Genomic DNA, 19,849 nt, shown 5'->3' on the forward strand with positions numbered 1-19,849 from the left:
TTAAGAGATGCCTTAATTGCCATGTCGTATGATAAACGCATTCGTATATTTCTGTACATTTTGCATTCATACATTCACTCGAATTCACTTACTCGAAAACTAACATTTCTACCAAGACTCAGGTAAGTTTTACTGCTTCACACGCCTTTCCGTTGATGAGGCTGTTTATTCTCAAAGCAGGAGCAATGGATTTCCATTGCCTGAAAATTACTAAATAGTATGTTATGCTTCTAGCACGCTTCGACCACATATTTGATATGTCGCCACATGTTTTGAAAGTATCGAGAACGGAAGTCTCTTCAAGTTCTGCAAAAAAAAATCATGCTAGTATTATTAAATTAGTATGAAGAAGCAGTTACACTTACCGACTCCTCTGACCGAAACCGAAATAGCTAATTCCAGCTGTGGCTTTGGTCGTTTATTAGCAAAGCATACACGTATTATCTGGCGACGGTATCGAGTCAGGTGCAAGTCGAGTGCTCCGACGGCCTGATTGTATGTATCGAACTCGATAAAAGCTTGCATTCGTTTGTCAAATTTTCCATGGGTAACGGATTCCATCCGAATTGTTACGATTTCCCCGAAAGTGCCGAACATTTCTGACAGTTTTTCCTCTTCGACATTCAGAGGCAGATTGGAGACAAGAACTGCAATGGAGAGCAAAAATATAGGGTATACAAAGCTTTTACGGGCAAGGGTTTTACAATAAACGTTGAAACTTTATCGAACTAACGTTAGGAGAGGCTGTTTATACTTACTAACACTGGAGAATTCACCTGCAGCTTGTTCAATTGAGGCAATCTCATCCTCCATAAATGAACTCCACCGGGGAGGTGTATTCGCGCGGGGTACATTCGGACGCTCTTTGGATCGAGAGCGATTGTACCGCCGTGGTTTGGGTGACCGTGATCGAGATCTACTTCGTGGCGAGCGTGATCGTCTTCTGAAGCGTATAGGACTTTTAGAGAGAGAACGATTTCTGGAACGGGAGCGGCTTCTGTATCGGGCACGACTGCTGGAGCGGGAACGACTTCTGGAGGGTGAAGGAGAGTTGGATAGAGATCGATTATAACTAACTCTGCTGGTGACAATATCTAGAATATTGCGGGGACGTTTGCTTTCGAACTTCGTGTTAAATTGAGTTTTGCTGGGATATGTATTACTAGTCGTCTCCCTGAAGCAGGCAGGTGGTCTGATTACGACGAGTGGACGCGGCTCAAGCGTCATGGGCATGAATACTGGATTTGATGGTTGGGAGTAGTAAGGCATTTGAGAGTTAAAAACTGGCCTCATTGGAGGAGTTGGAGGTATTGGAGCAGGCAATGTTGTATACTTTGATTGCAATTGTGGCGGCTGTGAGTAATAGGGCAACTGGGTATTCAAGATGGTATTCGTTGGCTTTTGTTTCATGACTACGGTAGATGATGTGTGCTGTACGTTGGCATTGGAAGATGATGGTCGGTCTGATGAGCCACCATCCTTACAAAGGTCTTTTTTAATATTTTGTAGCAGATCTGTCTGTTCGGCACTTGATAATTTCGCAAAAATATTTGCGAATTCGAATCCATTAAATCCAGCGGCTAGAAAACTGATCTTATCGACGTCACTCATGTTGATTAATCTTGGCACTTCCTGAAATTGTTTAATAATTCCGTTGACCAACCGAAAGTGATCCATAACAGACAGGGAACCGCTGCTCTTAGCTTTCTCATTTGTTTCGTTAGGTTGCGACCACCTGTTTTTACTGGGTACTTTCCTCGAACTAGTTAAAGTTTTCTCAGTAGATAAATTATCGTTAATGATATTTTCAAGAAAATCTGTTTCGATAAGCGACAAAAGCTGTAATTGTCTACCGTGCGTAAGTTGACAGAAAGGAGTTGCAAAATCGAATCCTTTCTGTTTATCATTTAAATAGTTGATCTTTTCATCCGGTTGCATATTAGCAAATTCTTTACCACTGTTCAACAGGTTTACAATGCCATGGATAAGAAAATACTTATCTTTTTTCGGCAACGAAGTGTATTGTTTAACATTCGCCATACCTTTATCTACAAATTGCATTAGGCGTTGCATTGCGGGTGTCACTGTTGGTTGTTGAGATGCTACCATATTTTTCAAAGGATTTTGAATACGGAAGCTTATCACCGGATCGTAGCGGTTTACTTCCGACTCTTTCGGAAGCATCCCTGTTACAGTACCATTTGTCCCAGATATTAAACCCTGAACTTGGGAGTCTGTAGGCATGGAGTGAAGGGATGAAGTATTATAAGATGGAGCCTCTGACCCGCGCTGAGCTGAAGAACTAATGCTGTCCACATTTGCCGCTATACCTTTGGCTTTCGTTATTAAATCACGTAAAGGTCGATTATTCGATGCGTAAACATTTGGTCCTACCGAAGTTGAAGATACGCTATCTTGTATCGAAAATTTGCCGATTCCGATTGCAAAATCAACCAGATTTTTATGTTTTGCAAATGGTTTTTGTACACTTTGTCCGCCGCCAATTGTTTCCACACCCGGAAAAGGAGGCTCTTCAAAATAGACAAGTGCTTGTCTGTGGGTCCTTCTGTACACAAATCTTATGTCGCCATGACTGCGGAAGCGCTCGTATATCTCTTCATCCGTGACCTCCATTGACAACCCCGTAATGTCAATGCACCGATCAGGATCAATATCCAATTTTTCACAAGCCATGAAAATGAGCAATCGTTTTCCGTCCATCATCATCTGATTCATACTACACGCCCGTCTGGCTTCTAGTTTTGTTTCGAAGCTTAGCAATGCTACTTTCCCATGTGCCATCACTGAAATTTGGCGAAATTGTGTAACGAAACCACACCGTTTGAAGAATTGTCGAAATTTGTTTAAATCCGCTCTAATGTCATAATTCATAACTTGAACTGCAAATTCAAAACCGCTCGATTAGCTTACTCTTTTCAATGAATTTCATTACAACTCAAATACCTTCGTAACTATTTGGCTGTGGATTATGGTATTTATGATTTCCAACTGTCAGAAGCCGACAGCTCCTTTCCGCCTCATTTATCATGCGTAGCATTGCTTCTTTTTCAAGGTGTAAATCACTCGTCGCAAGGCGGGCGACGAGATCAGCGCCTTTGTAGTTTTCTGAAATGGTAGAATAAAACATTGCGATTTGTAATTCATTAAACGTACACTAGCCTGTTATCTGTGTTTAACTTAGGTCAAGGAAGTTAAATGTTTCAATAATAAGAGAAAAATCACAAATCTAGTACTAATAATTGCTTGAGCTTGTGCGACCACCCCTGGCTGCTACTCCGTTATCGATCTGGACTACCTGAAGTTGCACAGGGAATCAGTAGATAATTATGCTTGGGAGTAGCGAAACATCTTTCAATGTGCAACTCCTGGTAATCCAAAAGTATTTATTGATCAAGACCGGCGCCGGCCAGGCCCGAACGTAGATAGCGGAAAGAAAGGAAAGGAATGTTAGTCCGATACTTGCTTTTGCTAGAGGTTGTATATACTACAGAGCACTCCACAAGTATCACGGGAAGAGGATATTTGTTAGTAAGTATTAGGGGTCAGCTTATTTTCGCTATACCGAACCAAAGACCGGTACCAGAGAGGCGACTCCACTATCTGGACTAGCTATCGACCCATCAACTCATGAACTACTTCCCTTCCGAAGGAAGACGTGACCACAGATTTTTGCACGGAACGAATATAACTAGTTGGTGTGGTACGTGCTTTTCAGTTGCTCTTTCCTGATGTGCGGCGGCATCTGTCCGATTTTTGCATGGATCACGTGAATTGGAGTAGCTTTTAGGTACCGCATCGCATTGCGTAGGAACGAGTTGTGCACGGTTTGGAGTTTCTGTAGGTTCGCCCTGGCCGCGTTTCCGTAGATTTGAGCACCTTACTGGTGTCTTTTCCCGTGAAGGCCACTGCTGCACTTTTGGAGACGTTGATTCTGAGTTCTAGATTCTCGAGACCTGCTTGGAGCTGGGTCAGGTAGTTATTGGCTTTTTCAGTTGCTTCTTCCAGACTAGTACCAATCACCACCACGGCAAAATCGTCAGCAAACTGGACGAGTTCGCATCCATCGAGAATGATCTGGTGCAGATTAGAGGTGTAGAAATTGAACAGTATTGGAGTTAGTGGGTATCCTTGGGGAAGAGATTCGCTGATCTCCCTATGGGCGACTCCTTCTTGTGTCTTGAGGACTCGTCGATCGTTGAGGTAGGTGCGGAGCCAGGAAATCAGCTTATTTGGAATCTGCAGGGTATCTAGGAGCTTTTGGAGGTTGAAACAGTCGAAAGCTGTGATGAGAGAGATCTAGGAAAACTGCGATGGTATGCTTTTTCCTAGTTGAGTGTTTCCGGAAGCCGAACGATCGAGCGGGGTGCAGGTTTCCAATTCCTACTATCTCATTCAGTCTGCTGTTGATCACTGAGTTGATGAGCTTGAGGTTGACATTCATGAGAACGATGGGTCGGCTAGATCCTGGGCTTAGTGGATTACCCTTATTTTTGTGGATTGGTTTTATCTGGGTGGTTCTCCATCTGCCGGGAAATTCTTCGGAAACAAAAACTTCGTTTAGTATCTCGCATACCTTTAGCAGCATGTCTGGTCTGAGTTTTTTTAGGATGCCGTAGGACATCCCGTCTTCTCCTGAAGCGGAGTGGGCCTTCTTTTTCTGTAGTGCACCTAGTATTTCTTCAACCTGTAGTGCATTATTGTATCCGTTCCAGCCAAAAAGGGTCTCTGACGCAGGTTTCCGGACCGCTCTGAGTTTGTCATCATAGTAGTGTGTTAGAAACTCTTTCAGGATTGCTTCCGGTTTCCTATTCACTGTTTGTGTGAGCGCTGTGTCCAGGCTCTTCATGATGTTCCATAGCTGCCTTGTGGAGGTGTTTTTGTCCACGGCCTCATAGAGTTCCTGACAGTACGCGCGCTTTACCCTTCTGATGAGTCTCTTTAGTATTGCTCTTGCTTTTTGCAGCTTAATGTGCTTTGTCATGGTTTTGAGTTGGTCATAGTTTCGCCAAATTTCTCGCTTGGTATTGATGCTTTCCTCGAAGATTGTTTGGATTTCCTCTGTGTTGTGGATGTATTGCGGGTTTAGCTGATTCATTAGATCCGCTGCTTTGTTTTTGTTCACCCCTTCCACTGTTCCTGGTACCAGCGGGATCTCACTCCCTATTTCTAGTGCGATTGTCAGATGATTGCTCCCGAATTCCTGTGGGATCACTTCCTAGGATGCTTTTGACACCAAGCCTCCTGTCGCTAGTGTGATGTCGATTGCTGTACTATTCCTCTTGATCGTAGACATGTACGTTGGCGTGTCATCGTTGAGCAGTACGAATTTGGAGGATTCCAGGACGCTGTGTGAGCAGGTTTTCTTTTGGGGCAGTTTGACGAACTAGGGTCCCAGCTTTTATGATGACTGTTGAAGTCCCCCCCGATGAGGACTTCTCCTTGAGTGTTTTCGAGCGTTTCGAAAAACTCCAGAAATTTCCTTCTAGTTTCTCCGCAGTCCGCAGAGGTTTAGCCCCGGCAGAATGTAGACCGAGATCAAAGTGAATGGGGAGAAGCCTTTTGTTAGTTTGATCCCTACCGCTCCAATCGGCAAGACATCCTTGAACTGAATCGTTTCGTAGTCTAGTCTCGTGCACCAGACCTTGATTCCGTCTGGCGAATACCAGTCTAAAGTGTGGCAACCTGAACAGTTCTTCTTTTTCAGCCAGATTTCCTGCGGTAGTGCCATGGTTACTGAATTTTCCGTGAGGAAGTGACTGAGCTCTATGCTTGTTTCGACGGGGTGAAGGCTTTTGAGGCTATGCTGAAGGATTTTCAGCTTTTTACATGCCACTGTAGCGGTCTGTGTTGCTTCTCGGGGTGCAGATGCCCTTCCATGATTGATTGTATATCTTGACCTATCTCGACCAGTAGGTGATCCTTGTTCAATTCCTATTCCACCTGTTGTATATCGTGCAAGCTGTGCTGGGTCCGGGTTCCCTAGGTATGTTTGTATCCAGTCGCGCCTCGTTTTCCTGAATCTTGAGTTCGCCTGCCTGCCTTGGGATCCGTATGTTCTGGAGGGTCGTGTGTGGCCGTTTTCTTCGAGCCTTGGGAATGAACCTTCATCTTCTTCGTCCCCTATCTCTGCTAGGAGGTGAACCGATTTTGGGAAATGCGTTTCTGCCTGATCGAATGGTATTTATCTCTCTCGTTGTTTTCCGTATTTGAATGTGTCTTTGTCTCTCCGGTCACTGGGGGCCCTTTGCTACGTGTCAGAGCTTGCAGTTTGGGCATTTGGTGTCTGTGCTGCAATCCACGGTTGAGTGCTCTCCTCCACAGGTGACTTCTTGCTCGGGCTATACAGAACTTGGTACCATGGCCGAATCTCCATCAGTTTTTGCATTGGCGTATTGGCTGTACATCTGCTCGGGTCTGAAGTTGCAGCCGATAATCTTGACGGATTTTGGTACCAATGCTCCTTCAACAGTCTTCTTAATGTTCATGGTGTCCTGCAGTTCTTCATTGCTACCTCGTCTCTTGATTCGCTGAATCTTCATTATCCGTTGCATCGCTTCTGTGTTCTGTAACATTTGCTGAAGCTTACGGGGACCCCCTTATGAATATTATGGTGTAGTTTTTGAGATCGTACTGTCTCAGCTTGGCTTCTGTTAGCTTTATGCATCTTAGTTCTGTTTCGAACTCGGTGTCGACTTAGAATCGGAACTTTCTCAGTTTGGTGATTTATGCGAATCTGGTTTTGACCTTTCCCTCTCAAAAACTTCCCAAGGAGAGTCGGGCGACTTAGGAAGTTCTTCTCCGTGTCGATCATCTCTAGAATCAGCGTTTTTGTTTGGCCATCCTCTTCTTCGTTTGATCCTTTCGGCAGCCTCCGCGCTCGCTACTGCCATATCCAAGCCGGATGCAGGTTTCCATCCGGGCCCTTCTTTTCGACCGACGCTGAAGGGAGATTCTCAGTAGTTTTCGCGGGTACGAGGGTTTTCCGCACTTTTGTTTTTGTTTCCCCGAACGCACTCTCCGTGATATGGTCTCGAAACCGAATTTTTCGCGTGGTTTGACGCGCTGTCGATTTAACCCGAACGTTCGACTGACGATTCGTGTCCGACAGGAGTTGTACGCACTTTTCCCGATTTTCCCCCCTTATTGCACCTGCAGTATGTGAAGGAATTCTCCCTTATAGCACTTCAGCGGAAATTGTAATTTCGCGCTCGTAGCCAACCGGCGTAGGGTTACTTCTCGTGGGGTTGCGTGACACTGTTTTGTAGGACGTAGTTTTTGTGAATCTTATTGCTGCTTTAAAGCAGTGATGCAGCCGTTCTGCAGATTGGGCTTCGAAAAAAATTGACAAGTTGTTGCCTTTGTCTTCTACCTCTACTAACGTTCGGTGTCCTCAACTGAGACATATTTTAGACTCCCAGAAAGTCGAACAGCTATCCGAGCGTTTTTGACGAAAACCAGCTGCACATGCTTCCTTTCTCTGTCTCAGTCGTAGGGCCAGGCTGCAAATCCGTAACACATGAAGATATAAGACCTCATTGAAGGTAAAATGATATTTAGGTGGGAACCAGCAATTTAGAGTGCATGGTTTGTCATCTTTATGAACTCTAGAGTACCTCTGAAGAACTCTTTCTTTCACCTCGCGGCCGTCAAATATTACGATTACGGTAGCGGATATCGAGCGGTTACTCTATTTCGAGGGTCTTAATGGCAGTCGAAAATACTTCACCACATGAGATAAGTCTAAGTAAGGGGGTGGGTGTAGCGTAGTTGGTAAATCGATTGCCTTGTACGCAGCGCACCTGGGTTCGAGTCCCGACCCCACACATAGGGTTAGAAATTTTTCATGAGATTTTTCTAACCCGAAGAGGCGAATGACTTTAAGGTTAAAACCTCTATAATCGAAATAAAAAAAGTAAGTAAAGCGCACGTAATTTTACCTATCTACTAGGGTGGATGTACCAATAGTCGCATGCTTAAGGAACTTTTGATAAAAAAATCGATTAATAGACCTATGGGCAATGTAATTACATTAAACGAAAGCTTTCAGTCCCTACTTCATAGGACAAATATAAAGATGGCTTAGTAACCAATTTATGTATTCAAAACCGCTTGTACCACTATAGGAACACATGTACCAATAGTGGTGCAATCGCTAATTTCGGTTCCTATTGTTGCAAATCCCATTGGTTTCTTATGGGACTTGCAACTATAGGTACACTACATCAACTATAGGTGCAAGGGAGCTCAAAATTCTAAGAAAATAATTTTTTTCAATAGTTATTTGAGCAAATTTCAAGGATAACAGTTTTATTGTCGCATAATTTTAGTGCGATGAATCGATAAAAAAAATATTTGTTGATGGTTGGTATCTTATGTGGTTTTTGTTTGAGGCGAAACTGTGTCAGTTCCTAACCCCAACTGCTGTCAAAATGTATGAACTGACAGCGGTTGGGGTTAGAACCTGACTCAGTTTCAGGTTCAAGCGAAATCGCCATTAGTTAGGCGTATAACCCACTACTGCAACTATTGGTACACCTCAACTATAGGAGCACCCACCCTAGTAGATCTGTAACAATATTTGGCGCGATATTTAAAAAAGTAACAAACGTGATAATGAACAAAACGGTAAATCGTCCTGCAGTTTAACTTGTGTTATCAATTTCTCAAATATACTCACGTTTCTCATACAAAGTCAGGCTTACGCTCTCCCCTGCAATCTGTGTAATTTTGAGTGCTTTTTGTGCACATGCCTGCGATTCGAATCGCACAATTGTGCACATCGTCGAATCCATACGATGAATGTAGGTAACGCGACCACAATAGCTCATTGCATTATATATTTCGTCGTTGGTGAGATCTGTTTAAAAAAAAACAATAGTTATGTGAATCTACGAAATAGGAAAATATTAAAATCACAACACTCACAAACACTGGTTTGCTGGGACAGAACCGCCACGGTAGATATCACTTCGCCGTAGGTAAGAACCGGAATGTATATCTCAAGTACTACACCTTGAAAATAATGAGAACCATGCAAATATGCACTACGGGCCATATCTGCATTTGCGTAGGTCACATATCCGTTGTTCGTCATTATGGAAAACGGTGATTCAGCCATTTTCCACTCGACAATTTTACCAAATTTGCTAAGGTACTGTAAAACGTCTTCCTCATATGCCTGACGCGGAATATTTGTAACAAACACTAAAATATAAACCGTAGCTAGTATTTGGATTGATAACAAACCATTGAAGGACTTACATATAGTTCTTGTTTCTGCTTCCTGGTCGTATTTTAATCCCAGGGCTAAAATGAATAAGTTGTATTAAATGAGACGCTTTTATAACTGATCATACTAACCGTTACACTTCTCCGCAATGCTCTGAAACTGCCACTTCCATGATGTATTGAGAAGCATGGAAATATTTCTTCTAATGGGATGTATCTCAATATTGGCGCCTTTGAAAACGTGTCTTTTAATTTTTAGTGCTAATGCAACTGCCGCCGGATTGACAAACGCAATATATGCATAGTTGTAGGTGGGTTTCTGAACACTCTCGACTGCTGCGATAGCTTTGAACATTACGAAGAGATCTTCCTCGGATATGTCTACAATAAAATATAACATTTAATTATCCAAATTTTGTAGTTGAACGTTACAAAACATTACCCTCATTTAAGTGTTTAACCATCACGCTTGAAGTTGGCGAGAATACCCATTGCCATTCCGGACAACAAACTAGTAATTGTTTGCCGTTTAACCATCTCTGATTTAGCAAACACGCATTTAACTGCTCCATCCGACTAGCAAATTTAACGATGGCTACTTTAGTCGGGCAGTATGTGCAATTCTCTAGCCGAAAGCTACAAGAGACAATTCCGGTACATTCTATCAGCAAGGCGCGTAACTCCGCTTCCGAGGTCTCTTTTCGAAGATTTCCAATGTGTACGCAAAAACCGTGATCGTCTGCCCGTTGAACTATGGAATATGGTTAGTGCTGTTTGGAAGAATTGAACTAGAACTATAGAATAAAGATTACCATTCATTGTGAGCAAGAAACCGGTCTAGATTAGGGAATAATGTAAAATTTTTGTTAGTTTTCACTAAAAAACCTGAAAAATAATAACGCGGACTTCTCAGTTCGGAACTTTTCAGTTTTTATGACAGTCAAACTCAACACCCAGTGTTGCCAAGTATTTTTAATCGAAATCTTGGTTTGCAGATTTTTTTTAATAAAACGAATAAAATTCTCCTTTTATTTCATAAACCGATAGAACTCATCTTTCTAATTATAAATATATGTTCAACCTTTAACCCTTAAATGCGCAATGTTGTTTTAAAACAACATTGCAAAAACCATCTCAAAATTATCGTAGTAACGTATCAAAGCTGTGAGACAATTTTCAGAAAATTTGAAAAAAATTGGTTTGCGCCTTTAAGGGTTAAAACGTCCGAATCATTGTTAATTGATTTTCTAAAGAAATGTTACCACGTCCTCGTTTGACACTATCGATCTTCCTTGACAATGCTCTTAGCCACATGGGTTAGAGTTTTTGACAGTTATTACCCAGGGGAATGGCACTCCGTGATTTGTTGATAAACTGAGCTTTAAATTTAAATAGATTGAATAAAGATTGGCATTCGTTATCTCGAAATGTAACGACGCTGAATCCTTCTGGATAAAGACTCGACACGTCAATCGTATGTTTACCATTTATCTGTCAGTGTCATTCCTATCGAGCACGAGACCTGTCAATGGCCCTCGTTCCAGAAGGATTCGAAGCGATTTTCTTCGGATTGCGGGCTCGATTGGAATGACACTTACTGATAAAAAATAAGAATAAGAAAGAGTTGGCGGGTCTTTATCCAGAGGGATTCAGCGTCTTTATCGAAATGGATTCGCATTTTCAGCATGGTTTGGAATGGCAGAGGATGGTTTGAGATGCGTCATGACAAAAAAAATTGGATTGCTCGAAATTCACGTATTGAGAGTTTCAGTGCTCGTTGAAATCAAAACGAACATGTTCAGCAGCATAACTGCAGGAACAAATCAACGCTTTTTCTTGAAAAGGGCGATACTACCCGGTCAAACCATTCGGAATTTGATTCGGAATCCTGAATGGAGTCAGTCAAAGAGAATAGTGAAAGAGACGAAGAGTGAAAATCAGTCAAAACGGCAACACTCCCTTTATGATGATTTCAACACTAGAATTTTGGCAACCGCTTCTACAGGCAGCACTTTAAATGACTCCTATTATATTTTGAAAACAAACCGTATGTCGATCGATGGATTTGTTTATCAAACGATGTGCATTTCGAAACAAAGAGATGAAATAATTCTAAAGCTTATTTTTACTCATACATATACTCTAGAATGCACCTTACAATCACGATTGAACTAAATTCTGACGAAAATTCAAATTTCTTTTTTGATAGAAGTACAATACTTATCTCCTCCAACTCAGGCATGAGTAATGTTTATTTACATTGCACGATTGGTCTGCTCAATAAGGTATTTTTGGCTTCACACTATTCGTCTCTTTCCCTATTCTCTTTGGAGTCAGTATGGATTCCAAATCAAATGCAACAACCGATTCTGAGTCGGAATCGGTTGTTGTATTTGATTTGGAATCCGTAATGGCTCCATTCCGAAATCCGAACCGGTTCCGGAATGAGTTTAACTGGGTAGCAGTGACATCATTCACAGAAAATCAACAGTGAATATTTCAAGGCTTGGTTTTATTTCCTATTTAAGAACTATTGTGTTTTTTACATCCTAGATTGCATGATTCAGTGATCGAAACCCAAAACTTCATAAAGTATTTGAAATTGTTAAATTAAAATTTGTTTTTGCTATTTAAATCGACAAAATGATAGTATCGCCCCTTTGGCGATACTTTTTCGGTCCCACCTATCAGCATTGAAGTATCGCCCTTATGTTTTTTTACAATAACTACCGTATTACACCACCGATTTCGTCCGGGTTTTTTCAAGAGCGATCATTGTTACTATTTACAGCTGGTATCAGCTTGATTATCCAAAAAAAAATCGAAAAAAACAGTTTCGCCTCTAAACTGCTAGCAAAATAAGTATCGCCCTATTTGTTTGCATGGAGCGTGGAGGGCGAAACTTTAAATAAACAAACAAAAATACAGTTTCGCCCGATGTATTTTTTGCTGTAGTTTAAGAAAGCAATATCGTAGAATCCAAATTTTTAGGTTAATTTGTCGCGTTTTAAAGCCCTCATTCGCATGTATGAAAAAAGCCTTATGTTTACATTTGTAAGTATCGCCCTTTTCACAAAAAAGCGTTGAAATCAAGACAAAAACATATATTTTGTTGTCAGAATTACTGAAAGATTCCAACATCGAGTATGTAGAGTTGCCAGTTACAAAAAATGGTCAGAATTCGAGCAAAATTGGATTGAGATTTAATAGATTTGTTGTAATTTCTTCGATTTTTTTTGGCAATGATCGATTTGTTAGAAAGTTAGAAAGTAGTTTCTAAAATTGCCGGAAAAAATACGAATTCATGCAAAAATGAACGGAATATAACAATTATTCTGAAGTGACGCTCTCCTCGGTTATCCTAGCAAAAAATATAGATCAAGGTAGTTCAATGGAAGGTGTGGTAGTAATAATTCAATTTTACAAAATTATTTGCGAATTTATATTATTTAGTACCAAAGTATATAGTATAGTATTTATATAGAAAGGTTCTAGCATGCGTCGAAACGAAAACTGCCTCTGTACTCGTATGTCTGACAAGGGCGAATGGTAGCGTCTATACCACGTTTATCCAGCTGTTTACGTGCCATAATGGCGGTCTAAATTGTTCAGTTTGTAATACGTTTAATGGACCTTTTTGACAATAATCGTTTACGTCAACCGTCCAGTGAGATTAAGTCATCCTAAGCTAGTCCAATGCGTTGGATGTTTATTCAATGAACGCCCGACATTTTCAACTGGGCGTTTCTGTCAAGCTGGCGTAAGCGATTATTGTCAAAAAGGGCAATTAAACGTATTACCAAATACAAATTTGTATTTGGCATTTCGAACTGAACAATTTAGACCGCCATTATGGCACCTAAAAGCTGGATAGGTTGTCTCTGTTTACTACAACTAACAGTTTTGACGACCTTGGTTTAGTATGAAATAATAAAAAAAACAACATATGACTGTTATGGCCAATTATAGTACATATATAATGTTTTTTATGTTTTAGAAATGTTTTGTTTTGATTTCATCGAGCACTGAAATTTTTATACTGTATTGTACATATTGTATCTCAAGCAATGTTGGAAATGTTGATCCATTCTGAATTATAACCAATGCAAATCTTTATCAATCCGTTTACACGCAGAAAAAAATGTTGTAAAGCCAAACAATTTTGATTTTACATCAAACAAATTTTGATGTTGTATATAGGCTAACCATTTATTGGATTAATTTCAAGAAGTATAACTATCAGTTCAATCTCTCAGGTTTCTTTGGAACAACCTTCATCTTTTATTGAAGCAAAAAAAGTTTTAAACATATTAAACTATCTACCATTGGATTGAACTTCAATCTCTATAATTACAACAAACAATGCCAATAACAAATACAAATTAAATACGCCAAGGTCCCATACAAAAGGGTCATCGTTTTTTGACTCACAGAAAACTAGATTTAAAGAACCCTATGCACGAATTTTGCTTGACAAGTAACAAATACTGAAAAATGATTAGAAATGGCAACGCGTTTTGATAGATCCGATCCAAGCATGTCATGTTCAGATCTTTTTTTTTCAACAATTTGTTTATGTTTTTGAAGTAAAATTTTTGTAGATCGCTTTCATGATTTTATATAAGGTAAGATTTCTTTGCTGAGGAACTTAGCTTACCAGTAACATTTTTTATTAATCACTGAGCCAAGTAAAGTTAAAATCTTTTTCATACTCCAGGAGAAGTGCTTCGAATGGGATCTGCGAAGAGTGCGATAGCATTTATACCGGAGACATCGGTAGCAGAACTACCCAAAATGGTAGTCAATTGTACGGCAGGTGCTGATTATATCTTGCGTACATTCAACTGTGATGTAGAAGGTGATAATGCGGTTGCGTATTGTATTTGCCAATAATATCAAATAGTCAGAATTATTGTTTCAATAAAAATTTTCGTTGAAACAACTTTTTCGTATGTTCAGTTCAACCGAAAACGTTTATTGTTTCAAGAAAAGATTGACATTGTTTCAACTGAAACAAAGTTTAGAATAAAAATTAGATCTGTTGAGCTAATAAAATTTTGCATTTGACATAATAATCCGATTTATTAAATAAACATTTATTTGCGACATAAATACAATTTTATTTGAAATTGCGGTCGCCAATCTAGGGTATTTTCAGCACAGACTTTGATGTTCTCTCCAACGTTTCGACTATATTAATCTAGATAAAAAAAGGCAAAACGTTGAAGAGAACACCGAAACGTGTTCTGCAAATATCAATAGACGTCGCCCAATTCCAAATAAAATCATAACCTAGACAATTTCAACATACATTTAAAGTTTTTATGCCGCTAAGAACATATGATCACCATGGCCTGAGAAAAAGAATTAGATTTTTTTGCTGCTGATGGATTTTGACCACTTTCAATTATGCTCCGAACACAGATATGATATATCTTTTTTGCGGCGTGAATGTTTCATATTCCATATCGTCAAGCTCACAATCCTGTCAGAACACGACGCACTGAATTTTTCTCCACTTGTGGCCCAACGCTGTAATCTGCTTTTTTTGGGTTCACGTTGTAATATCGGCTCCGGTCCGGTCAACAGATATAGAAATGCGAGTTAAAGGCGATAATTTCCATCCAACCAATTTGGGAATATGTGTATAAATATCCGCGGTCCAGCTTTCTCTTAATTGTTGTAAGTTTGGCAACTTGAAAAGCCAAAAGCTATAACTAAAAGTATGAACTGATAGAAACATCCAGTTAGCATAGAAGAACCAGGGTTTTTGCACAACGCTAACTTACCAAAATTCGTCCCGAAAGCCGGACAAATTAACCCGGGTGAAAAAATCGCTTTCCTTGAGTTGACATTTTAAAACACACAGTCAAATGTAACGATCTAAAGCAGATTGAAGCAAATTGATTTTTCCCAGTGTTGGAAAATACATGCCGGCATGTAGAAGGTTTCCTTTCGCTACTCGTTATCGAATCGCCGTTCACTGGAAAAGTTGTGTGGGTATTGCTCACTCTAAAGTTGTCAAAACAAAGTAGAAAACGATATCGAAATGAAAAGTTCAAACGATTACATCAACAATCTTATCATTAGATTTAACAAGAAAATTTGTTGAAATTTTAACCAATATATTTGGATTCTTTTAACAAAAAGTTTTGTTTAGCATGAATATTTTTCTGGTTTACTGCAATCATTATTAGTAGGTTGTTCAGTTACAATGGTTTTTGTTGAAATAAACTTCACAAATTTTTTTGTGTGTAGAATTATAAATTACTTCATTTCATCACCAAATCACGGAGTGTCGGTCCCCTCGGTTGAAGCGAATCTGATTATGGTTGAAAATAACCATTTTTTAGGTTGTTTACTCAGTTGTCCGTTACAATTTTTAATTTTTATTAAATTAATTATTTTATTGAATTTTTATATTATTAATTAAATTAAAATTTATTATTAAAAAAATATTTTTATTAATATTTTTTATTATTTAAATTATTATTAAATTATTTTAAAATTTAAATAATTTATTCGTATATACAAATCTCGACAAACATATGATTACGGCCTAAAAGCCAACTGTCAAAATCCACTTTGAATGGAAATTCCAGGCAAACCGTTACTAGTCGAACACAGTTCACAACAGTTTATGAAAGAGAAAACTTTTCTCTTTCGTTTACTACCAACATCTGTGATTGGCGTGTAACGGTTTGTCGGGAATTTCCATTCAAAGTGGATTTTGACAGTTGGCTTTTAGGCCCTAATCATATGTTTGTCGAGAAATTAGAACAGCCAGAATTCCGACTGAACTTTACTGGGTGTACCAAAGAGAATTGACTAATCTATGTGGAGTGGTGTTGGTGCGAGATTGAGGTTAAATCGGGTAGTTTTTTTTGCCAAATGAGGTTAAATCAGATGGCGAATTGAAAACATAGCGTTATATGTATGTTGTCTATACACATTGCAACTGTGTTGGTGTCCTAGACGTCAAATAAGTCAATAGTGAAAGAGACGAAGAGTGAAAATCAGTCAAAACGGCAACACTCCCTTTATGATGATTTCAACACTAGAATTTTGGCAACCGCTTCTACAGGCAGCACTTTAAATGACTCCTATTATATTTTGAAAACAAACCGTATGTCGATCGATGGATTTGTTTATCAAACGATGTGCATTTCGAAACAAAGAGATGAAATAATTCTAAAGCTTATTTTTACTCATACATATACTCTAGAATGCACCTTACAATCACGATTGAACTAAATTCTGACGAAAATTCAAATTTCTTTTTTGATAGAAGTACAATACTTATCTCCTCCAACTCAGGCATGAGTAATGTTTATTTACATTGCACGATTGGTCTGCTCAATAAGGTATTTTTGGCTTCACACTATTCGTCTCTTTCCCTATTCTCTTTGGAGTCAGTATGGATTCCAAATCAAATGCAACAACCGATTCTGAGTCGGAATCGGTTGTTGTATTTGATTTGGAATCCGTAATGGCTCCATTCCGAAATCCGAACCGGTTCCGGAATGAGTTTAACTGGGTAGCAGTGACATCATTCACAGAAAATCAACAGTGAATATTTCAAGGCTTGGTTTTATTTCCTATTTAAGAACTATTGTGTTTTTTACATCCTAGATTGCATGATTCAGTGATCGAAACCCAAAACTTCATAAAGTATTTGAAATTGTTAAATTAAAATTTGTTTTTGCTATTTAAATCGACAAAATGATAGTATCGCCCCTTTGGCGATACTTTTTCGGTCCCACCTATCAGCATTGAAGTATCGCCCTTATGTTTTTTTACAATAACTACCGTATTACACCACCGATTTCGTCCGGGTTTTTTCAAGAGCGATCATTGTTACTATTTACAGCTGGTATCAGCTTGATTATCCAAAAAAAAATCGAAAAAAACAGTTTCGCCTCTAAACTGCTAGCAAAATAAGTATCGCCCTGTTTGTTTGCATGGAGCGTGGAGGGCGAAACTTTAAATAAACAAACAAAAATACAGTTTCGCCCGATGTATTTTTTGCTGTAGTTTAAGAAAGCAATATCGTAGAATCCAAATTTTTAGGTTAATTTGTCGCGTTTTAAAGCCCTCATTCGCATGTATGAAAAAAGCCTTATGTTTACATTTGTAAGTATCGCCCTTTTCACAAAAAAGCGTTGAAATCAAGACAAAAACATATATTTTGTTGTCAGAATTACTGAAAGATTCCAACATCGAGTATGTAGAGTTGCCAGTTACAAAAAATGGTCAGAATTCGAGCAAAATTGGATTGAGATTTAATAGATTTGTTGTAATTTCTTCGATTTTTTTTGGCAATGATCGATTTGTTAGAAAGTTAGAAAGTAGTTTCTAAAATTGCCGGAAAAAATACGAATTCATGCAAAAATGAACGGAATATAACAATTATTCTGAAGTGACGCTCTCCTCGGTTATCCTAGCAAAAAATATAGATCAAGGTAGTTCAATGGAAGGTGTGGTAGTAATAATTCAATTTTACAAAATTATTTGCGAATTTATATTATTTAGTACCAAAGTATATAGTATTGTATTTATATAGAAAGGTCCTAGCATGCGTCAAAACGAAAACTGCCTCTGTACTCGTATGTCTGACAAGGACGAATGGTAGCGTCTATACCACGTTTATCCAGCTGTTTACGTGCCATAATGGCGGTCTAAATTGTTCAGTTTGTAATACGTTTAATGGCCCTTTTTGACAATAATCGTTTACGTCAACCGTCCAGTGAGATTAAGTCATCCTAGGTTAGTCCAATGCGTTGGATGTTTATTCAATGAACGCCCGACATTTTCAACTGGGCGTTTCTGTCAAGCTGGCGTAAGCGATTATTGTCAAAAAGGGCAATTAAACGTATTACCAAATACAAATATGTATTTGGCATTACGAACTGAACAATTTAGACCGCCATTATGGCACCTAAAAGCTGGATAGGCTGTCTCTGTTTACTACAACTAACAGTTTTGACGATCTTGGTTTAGTACGAAATAATAAAAAAAACAACATATGACTGTTATGGCCAATTATAGTACATATATAATGTTCTTTATGTTTGAGAAATGCTTTGTTTTGAGTTCATCGAGGGCTGAAATTTTTATACTGTATTGTACATATTGTATCTCAAGCAATGTTGGAAATGTTGATCCATTCTGAATTATAACCAATGCAAATCTTTATCAATCCGTTTAGAATTATAAATTACTTCATTTCATCAACAAATCACGGAGTGTCGGTCCCCTCGGTTGAAGCGAATCTGATTATGGTTGAAAATAACCATTTTTAGGTTGTTTACTCAGTTGTCCGTTACAAACAATTTTTAATTTTTATTAAATTTATTATTTTATTGAATGTAAAATTTAAATAATTTATTCGTATGTACTAATTAGAACCGGCCAGAATTCCGACTGAACTTTACTGGGTGTACGAGCGGATCGCTGAAAAATTGAGTCGCTGAAAAATTGAGCGTCTGGTAAATTCACTTTTGCGTTATTTTGTATAGAGTACTCGACAATCTGTAACTATATTATGTCGTTTTCGATCACTCAAAAAAAAGTAAACGTTATGCCTATAGACTTTTCTACGGCTCATGTACGTACACGTCACATGACACAAACACTACATCACTAGCTGGTGGAAAACAATAAACAAAGACGGCAAAATCAAATGGGGTTGTTTTCAACCAGGAAGCTGCAGAAGTGTTCGTGAGACCGAGCGACAAGAACTCAATTGATTTTACACATAGATTTTTGCAATTAACGGAGGCATATTGGCGATTCTACGTTGAAACCGCTCGCAGATAGCGCTGGAAGGAAAGTGTTGCTGATTTTATTCTGTTCTGTCATAGTGCATATATTTTATGTAAACATTGGTAAAAAATGGCTTTTAAACACCAAATTACCGATCAATTTGTTGATAATTGTTTATGAAAATGAAGGAAAACCATCATTTTATAAGATGATGAGTAAACATCTTGCGAAAAGAGTGGAAAACATAATGGTTTCTAACATTATTCGCAGAGCTATATGCGCGCTGTTTCGAAATGTAATTTGTTGAGCACCGTAGCCGCCGCAACAGCATTTCCCGTTCGTCCTAAGTTAAGCTAAACCTTCATGAGATGGTGTAAATTCATGAAACTCTCCAGACCAGGCGAGGAAAGAATATATCCGGCTAATAGGAAAGTGTCAGCTTTGTATCATGCACAGCCGATCCTTCTCTCCGATAGTCTTCACTGAATCTCCAATGAATCGACATTGGTACTGATTGGGTCTCGGTTTCGAGTTGGAACTTTATTTATAGAACGATTTTTCATAACCACAATAATACCCCGATTACATTTCGAAGAAATATATGAGTGAAATAGTTGCAAATGGCTGTAATTTCAGAATAATTGCAAATAAAACTAAATTTCTTACTCGTTTCATTCATATTTTGGCAGTGGTAAGCTTTTTCCGAGAAGATAATGAAGATGTCGGTCCCCTCGGCGACGAATTTTAAGCGGTTTGAAGCAAATAGAATTAACGTTTGGATTTTTTTTCAGTGATTGAGAACCTGGAAACTAACCCAGATTAGTTGCTTCAAACG

At 38.9% G+C, this 19,849-nt stretch overlaps 1 protein-coding gene and 1 long non-coding RNA gene across 3 annotated transcripts; both read right to left on the bottom strand.

The window, feature by feature from the left end:
* Window positions 1-12: 12 nt before the first annotated feature.
* Window positions 13-10,270, bottom strand: LOC131676821 (uncharacterized). 2 transcript variants are annotated; one of them, XM_058956162.1, is made up of 10 exons: window positions 10,062-10,270; window positions 9,692-10,000; window positions 9,382-9,630; window positions 9,283-9,327; window positions 8,947-9,225; window positions 8,699-8,878; window positions 2,965-3,126; window positions 777-2,900; window positions 366-647; window positions 13-306 (listed from the first exon to the last, which is right to left on the bottom strand). In XM_058956162.1, exons 1-10 carry the CDS (start codon window positions 10,066-10,068, stop codon window positions 119-121), a joined length of 3,825 nt encoding a protein of 1,274 aa, XP_058812145.1. In that variant the 5' UTR covers window positions 10,069-10,270; the 3' UTR covers window positions 13-118. The 2 variants fall into 2 exon arrangements, with proteins under 2 accessions (XP_058812145.1, XP_058812144.1); XM_058956161.1 differs by having other exon boundaries at window positions 759-2,900; window positions 10,062-10,268.
* Window positions 10,271-14,311: 4,041 nt separating this feature from the next.
* On the bottom strand, window positions 14,312-16,045 carry LOC131676822 (uncharacterized). The gene is made up of 2 exons (XR_009303249.1): window positions 15,039-16,045; window positions 14,312-14,979 (listed from the first exon to the last, which is right to left on the bottom strand). It is a non-coding gene; the product is annotated as an uncharacterized LOC131676822 (long non-coding RNA).
* Window positions 16,046-19,849: the final 3,804 nt, after the last annotated feature.

This window comes from Topomyia yanbarensis, chromosome 1, assembly GCF_030247195.1.
Source record: "Topomyia yanbarensis strain Yona2022 chromosome 1, ASM3024719v1, whole genome shotgun sequence".
Lineage (NCBI taxonomy): Eukaryota > Metazoa > Arthropoda > Insecta > Diptera > Culicidae > Topomyia > Topomyia yanbarensis.